The sequence below is a fragment of the Vigna umbellata genome, chromosome 7 (assembly GCF_029865625.1).
Source record: "Vigna umbellata cultivar VRB3 chromosome 7, Vumbellata_1.0, whole genome shotgun sequence".
Classification (NCBI taxonomy): domain Eukaryota; kingdom Viridiplantae; phylum Streptophyta; class Magnoliopsida; order Fabales; family Fabaceae; genus Vigna; species Vigna umbellata.
Window position 1 is genome coordinate 21,338,918 of NC_142171.1, and position 7,914 is coordinate 21,346,831.

The following is a 7,914-nucleotide window of genomic DNA, read 5'->3' on the forward strand; positions in this document are numbered from 1 at the left end:
AAAGAAAAAGAAGCAAAGCTCAATGCAAATGCAAAAGCAAAGGCAAAAGAAAGTTGGGAATGAATAAGAAGATTGTGTTGTTATGATTCTCTTAACTCAAGGATTTTGTGATCCAGAAAAACCAATTTTCTTGTTAGCCCAGCCACATTATAAGCCATTGAAAAGTCCTTGTGATGATGCATGCTTGTGAATGTATTTGATTGTGGTTAAATGAAAGGCAAAGTTGATTCATGTGACATTGTGATAGTGGAGTGAATGAGTGAAACACTTTACCTCTTATACACTTGTGTGTTGAGTGAAACACTTTACCTAGTGAGGAAATATTCCATAAGCACATAAACATCCATGCTTAATTGATTGATCATTCATGAAAAATAGCATTTGTTGGAATTTAAATGACCTTGTGAACACTAAAGCATGTGCACATCTTGATTGAACTCTTGGTCATAAGTTTGAGTGAAGTTGTTACTTATCTTGAAAGAGAGGATTTTTGAATGAGTGAACCATCATATGAATTGGTTGGAGATGGAGTTACATTTTGTTTGCTTGAGGACAAGCAAAGTTCTAAGTTTGGGGTTGTGATAACAGTTGAAAAACTGTTATTTTCATGCTTAAAGTTGATACTAAAAGCAACCTTTAGACTTAGAAACTAGCTTGAAATCATGCCTTTTGTTTATATTTTCAGAAATAAGAGAGCTGGACAGGTTTATGCTTGATTTAAGTGTTTTTGTGCAGGTTTTGAGGTGAATTTGGTGAAAGAAGTGAAGAATAAGAGAGAGGACATTAGAAAAGACAAGAAAGAGTGCAAAAAGGAGAAGTCGAAGGCACCGCTCAGCGGCAAACTACCGCTGAGCGGCACTCAAGAGGTGACGTTGGAACCGCTGAGGGGCAAAATGGCCGCTGAGGGGAAGAAAGAAGACGCGCAATCACCGCTGAGCGGTAAATACCGCTGAGCGGCACTTTTTGGGCTTGGACTTTTGTAATCTTTTGTAACTCTAGATTAGTATATAAGGGCTTGCACGTCCTATAGTTAGATATCTTTGGCAGAAACGAGGCAAACACTCTCTCTTTCACCCCTTTGAAGGAGGATCTTGGATGCTCAGGCTACCTCTTCACCTTTATTGGGTTTATTCTTTCATACTTTCATTGTAATTCATCTAGGTTCACCATGAATATGGTGAACTAAACCTTGTATGTTTGTTGGGGAATCAAAGTAATCTCTTGAAGCTTTCATATATGGATTTGTTGAGTACATCTTTGAATTAAGACATATGCTTTCTTTCATCATTAGTTAGGGTTTTTCCTCTTTGCTCAATGCTTGCATTGTTTAACTCATTCTAATGCATGATTATTGGTTTTGTTGATACGGACACGTACGGGGAAATCTAGATCCGGGGAATTTCTCTCAATATTATACTGACAATATTATATTGGTTGCCCTTAAGCTCCTGCGCAAAATAAACTAATCATTAGGAATGCTAGGAATTGTATGAACTATTTGATTAGGGAGAAGCCATCTAGAATGGTACTTTAGAGAGTGGCATTAACAATGATGATTTGAATGTTGAATTCCTAAAATGTATGAGAGTGGATGAGATGAAATTGACCCCCAACAACATATTCATTCATATATTCCATTGAAAGTGTTTATCTTTTGTCTTTGCCATTGATCAAAATTCATGCATACATGTTTATTTTCTGTCTTGCATTTTAAACCCAAATATTTCGTTTGTAAGTCTTAGTTAATCAAGAAACCACATAACTAAACTAGGCCGTGAGTCCTTTGGGAAGAACGATACTTGGTCTTACCAAGTTTTATTACTTGAACGATTCGGTCATACTTGCCGATTGTGAAACAAGTTTGTGACATCATATTTTGGTGCTTACAAATTTGTCCATCAGACGTACAAAACCAGACAACACAAGAACAATGCAGGGTAAGCTTATGTAATTTAATTCAAATAATAACATACATTTATCATATTCAAACACACCTAGTACATTTCAACATACGATTCAAACAAGGCCTACTACTAGACTGACTCTCCCGACGATATGAATTTTGTGTAGCTACGACGTTCCTGCACCCGGGTGATGTAGTAACTGGAATACTCTCATCAGCTGCCACCCGAGGTTAGTCCGTTCCGTCCAAAGTACCCCTAAGGACTAGGACCTCCTGCCATTCCCACACATGACCTACCCTCCTCTACGTGAGGACGAGTACTCACGGAACATCAGGATGAACCGCCAGCTAAGCATTTCCACATTCATACTTTACAATTTCAATAGTCATCCATGAGTCGTTCCTCCCCGGAACGCTCGTTAAAAAATCACAATGTTTCCTCCATGTCATATACTCTTCATCATTTATTATCCATCATTTTACTTTCATCTTTATCATCAATGTTAAGACCATCAAATACCGAACGTTCGGTCCTCACTAAGAACGAGGATGAACACTGTGGACGAAACCAAGAAGTCGCCCGTTCCAGATCAAAATAAGACCGAGAAGGTTACTTTTAGATTTAGTGAATGAACCAGGTATAATTATATATAATATATGACGAACGTTATTTACATCGTGAATCAGTTAAATGAACTGACTCTCGGGAGTTCAAACCAACACTCAAATTATAAATCAAGTATGGGGCTCTAGGTTGGATCCAACTCGGCTGGTGACATTCGATAAGGTGCCACCGAAGTGGGTCCTGCCGTCGACACCAAATCAATTGTAAACTCTACCTCGCGAGGAGGAGGTAGTCCAGGTACCTCGCCTAGAAAAACGTCTGGGAATTCATCTACAACCGATCCTCCTCCACTCAGCTTACTATCGGACGATCGTTCATAACTTGAACCTTCAAACTCTTCATTCGAGTGCGTCATGATCAGAAAGCAACTGACGCCCTCCATGATGTCTTCTTTTAGCTGACCGAGCGTCATAGATAAGTCTTCTTGTTCTTCATCAGGAAAGACTAACTCCTTCTTACCACAATCTATGAGAATGCGATTGGTAGCCAACCAATCCATTCCTAAAATCACCTCTAACTCTTTTAGAGGTAAACAGATGAGGTTCACCATATATCTACGCCCCTCAACCTCTATAGGACATCTAACACAGACTGTAGACGTCCTAACCTCACCAGCCGCTGGGGTTGACACCACCAGGTCGAACTGCATCTCACTCTCTGTCAATCCCAGTTTCTCAACGCACACCTTCGAGATGAAATAATGTGTTGCCCCCGAGTCAAATAATACACAACAAGACTTTCCATATAGTAAGCATGTACTGATGATAAGTGTACCTGAGCTTGTTGCTTCAGCACTCGTTATTGCATATAAACGTCCTACCGCCTACGCTCGGCCACCCCTTCCTTGTTGAACTCTTCCTGAGTTTGGTGGCCTCATGACCGCTCGTCCCCCCATATTACACTCGCTCTCCAGATGACCGTTTCTTCTACAGCGAGTGCAATATTTCCCTCCTACCAACTGAGGGCATGATGACTTATAGTGAGGTCCCCCACACTGAAAACACTTAACTGCCCCTTGTTGTCCAGACTGTCCGGCAACAACCATTGATTGAGTGTGAGACCTACTAGCGTTCGAAGGTAACGCTGGATGAGAGTAGGGCGTCCTGCCCCGATTCAGATTAGTTCTAGTCAAAACCTGTCCCCTAGCTGATTGTTGCTGCTTCTTCTGTTGGTCCACCTCGGCCACATTCTTCTCCAACACTTTGGCCCTCTCAACCATTGTAGGAAACGACCGAATACATAGACTGGATATCAACAACTTCAAATCACTCCTCAGCCCATTCTCAAACTTCCGACACTGCCATTCTTCACTGGTTGCCATGGTGTTAAATTTTACTAAGTGCTTGAATTTGTTGGTATATTCCGAAACCTTCATTCCCCCTTGTACCAACTGAAGAAATTCCACTTTAGCAAAACGAACGTTATCTGGGAAGTATTCTTCATAAAACTTGCTTCTGAATACTTCCCATGAAATGGGACTTTGAGCGTCCGTCAATATCATCTTCATGCTCGTCCACCAATGGCTAGCCTCTCCGGTCAGCAAATATTCAGTGAACGCCAATCGATTATCGTCTGGACACCTCTTGGCGTTGTAGATCCGCTCCATATCCCGCAGCCACTGATCAGCCTCATCAGGAAGGCACTTCCCATTAAACTTGGTTGGATGATGCTGCAGAAAATTCTCTAAGCTCCACTCGGTTTGATGGGTAGCGTTGGAAGTGGAAGCTCCAGATGTACTCCTCGTAGTCGCGGTAATCTCCATCAGTTGTCTCTGGGTCGATTCAGAGTTAGCACGAGCGGCTTCCAAACTCTGTAAGGCGGTAGTGTTCTGCTGCACCAAGGCAGCGTTCTACTGTTGGAGCGCTTCTATCATTGATTCCAACAGTCTGGTCTTGTCGGATACAACACGATCAATAGGTTGAGGAAGAGGTCTTGGTGCCATTAGTTCTCTGAGAAGCAGAGAAAACAATCGTTAGTTGAGTTCAAAGAGTTTAAAACACTCATCAAACGAACCTTAAGCACACAACAAAGACATGGTGTACTCATAACCTATAGTGTTCCTTAAGGAACAAAACTGCTCTGATACCACTAATGTAACATCCCAAAAATACAGCAATATACTATATGATAGAATGATTACATTTAATAATAATTCAGATCAGCCTTAAAATTCAAAAGAAGGTACGGTTTATGGCCGAACGGCCTTACAAAAAGTTAAAATCTTAAAATGTACAGAATAAGCAAACCTGACCGAACGGTTTACAAAATCAGCATCGGATGGTCATACAAAATGGAAGGAAAAGGTGATCGAACGATCACTTTACAGAATAACTAAACTACTGATCGAACGTCCTACTGTTCGGTCTTCAATTCTACTTCTACTAAATTTTCTTCTTGTAGCGCCTCTTCCAGCAGCTTCCATCTGCTCATATCCACACGGATGATCATTGCAACGACAAGGAAGGACGTACAAAACCAGACAACACAGGAACAATGCAGGGTAAGCTTATGTAATTTAATTCAAATAATAACATACATTTATCATATTCAAACACACCTAGTACATTTCAACATACGATTCAAACAAGGCCTACTACTAGACTGACTCTCCGGACGATATGAATTTTGTGTAGCTACGACGTTCCTACACCCGGGTGATGTAGTAACTGGAATACTCTCATCAGCTGTCACCCGAGGTTAGTCCGTTCCGTCCAAAGTACCCTTAAGGACTAGGACCTCCTGCCATTCCCACACATGACCTACCCTCCTCTACGTGAGGACGAGTACTCACGGAACATCAGGATGAACCGCCAGCTAAGCATTTCCACATTCATACTTTACAATTTCAATAGTCATCCATGAGTCGTTCCTCCCCGGAACGCTCGTTAAAAAATCACAACGTTTCCTCCATCTCATATACTCTTCATCATTTATTATCCATCATTTTACTTTCATCTTTATCATCAATGTTAAGACCATCAAATACCGAACGTTCGGTCCTCACTAAGAACGAGGATGAACACTGTGGACGAAACCAAGAAGTCGCCCGTTCCAGATCAAAATAAGACCGAGAAGGTTACTTTTAGATTTAGTGAATCAACCAGGTATAATTATATATAATATATGACGAACGTTATTTACATCGTGAATCAGTTAAATGAACTAACTCTCGGGAGTTCAAACCAACACTCAAATTATAAATCAAGTATGGGGCTCTAGGTTGGATCCAACTAATGTAGACACGTCAAGACGTTAAAGAACCATATTTGGAAAAATTCAAATACAGAAACCTAATGCTAGTCAATGACCAAACACGGTAAAAGAGATTCTACTAAAATTAGACGAACGATGTTTCATCAAGATTGATCAATTAAACAAGTAGAAGCGCTTGGTATAAGACCGAGCGCCACTCATTACGAGAGCTTGGGTGGAGACATATCACTAATTTAAACTTATAATAGGAACATTAATAATAATAAATATGATAAGATACGATGGGGACAGTGTTTAGGAATGCTAAATATACAAATACAGGTTTACAAGATTTTCAGTTCTTCACATAACACTCATGTACATCTACGTTTGGCCGAACGCTCAAACATAACACTATTACAAGAAGGCGCTCGTCCTCAACTAGAATTCTTCCCAAATGAAAGAATTCAATTTCAAAGAAGTTAACTAGAAACACCGAACGGTCAAGGACCGTTCAATGACAAACGCACATTATCATAGTGAGAATTTCACATTCAGGTTTTCATTTATCTTCAACTCATTTTTCAATACATCATTTCATAACCTTATAACTTCACATAATACATCAATTTACAAACTTCGTAAAGTCTATATCATGTTAATAAATCATACTCCAAACAAATACTCATATTCACATTCATACACTCCAAACATATCAACCATCATGCATTATATTCATTTCCATCAATTAGAGATCGTTCATACAACCCAATAAACAGATAAATTAAATTAAATAAGTTTCCCTTACCTCTAGTGTGAAATTCACCCCTTGGAGGAGGATTTTGGATGCTAAGGCTCCTTTCTCAACTTCCCAGGGTTCTATCTTTCTAACTTTCATTGTATTTCATCTAGTTTCACCATGAATATGGTGAACTAAACTTATCTTGTTGTTGGGGAATCAAGGTAAATCCTTAGAAACTCTCATGTAATGGAATTTGTTCTTCAAGATCTTTTATAACATACATGCTTTCTTTCATTAATTGTTAGGGTTTTTCCTCTTTGCTCATAGCATGCATTGTTTAACTCATTCCATGTCATGATCATTGATTTTGTTGATATGGACACATATGGGGAAATCTAGATATGGGGAATCTCTCCCAACAGTAGTATAAACCTAGACATAGGAGTATGATGGTTGGTTGCCTTTAAGATTCTGTTCACTATAATGCATGATTAATTGCTAGGGAGACAAGACATTGTAAACTAGTGATTATGGTTAGGCTTTCTTCGCCGAGACATCGGGTTTAAGGTAATTTAGAGAGTGACATTAACATTAATGAAAAGAATGATGAATTCCTTAATACATGAGAGTGGATAGGATGAAATTGATAAACCCCAACAACATATTCATCCATATAATTCAAACTACGTGTTTTGTTTCTTCTTGCCCATTGATCAATACATGCATACATATTTACTTTTCAGTAGTTTGCATTGAAATCTGAAGTAACTGTTTGTACAAATATTAGCTAGTCAATAAATCACATAATTGTTTAGGCCGTGAGTCCTTTGGAAGAACGATACTTGGTCTTACCAGGTTTATTACTTGATACGATTCGGTTACAGTTGCCGAGGGTTTAACAAGTTTTTGGCGTCGTTGCCGGGGACTCGTGGTTTAACTAGTCTATTTATGTGATTATTGATTATCTTTGACTTGAATTTTGAATTTCTATCTTTTTATCTTTCTGTTTTATTTGTTATCATCTTGTTTCTGCTTTGTTTTGTTGATTTTTATTTTTATCTTTGTATCTTTTATTCTTTATATCTTCTCTATCTTTTTGTTCTAACAAATTTTTCTACGGTTTTGGTTTTTTGTGTATGCAGGAAGCAATTCGCATTAGAAGCAAGAAAACCTCGGAACCTCTTCTTGAAGGCTTAGACGAGAGTAGACGGAGGAGAAGAATCCGTACGTCTAGAGAACTTTTCCCTCCTCCAGAAACACTTTTACAACCTTCACCACAAGGTTCCTACCATAGCACTGAGGAGATGGCGGAGGGGAATAATGGCAGAAGGACTCTTGCAGATTACACCACTGTGGTTGGCCCTCAACATTTTAACAGTATAGCAAGGCCGAGGGCCAACGCTGTAAACATGGAGGTGAATTCGGCGCTGGTACAGTTGGTGAAAAGTAATC

General features: G+C 39.4%; 1 protein-coding gene across 1 annotated transcript; it reads right to left on the bottom strand.

Annotated features, from left to right (window-relative positions):
• Positions 1 to 3,351: 3,351 nt before the first annotated feature.
• On the bottom strand, positions 3,352 to 4,290 carry LOC148195408 (uncharacterized). Its single transcript, XM_088095195.1, has one exon. It carries the CDS (start codon positions 4,288 to 4,290, stop codon positions 3,352 to 3,354), a length of 939 nt encoding a protein of 312 aa, XP_087951321.1.
• Positions 4,291 to 7,914: the final 3,624 nt, after the last annotated feature.

What these genes read in the sequence shown, in the direction of transcription:
- LOC148195408 (XM_088095195.1), bottom strand. Translation starts at nt 4,290, where the DNA reads ATGGAGATTACCGCGACTACGAGGAGTACATCTGGAGCTTCCACTTCC.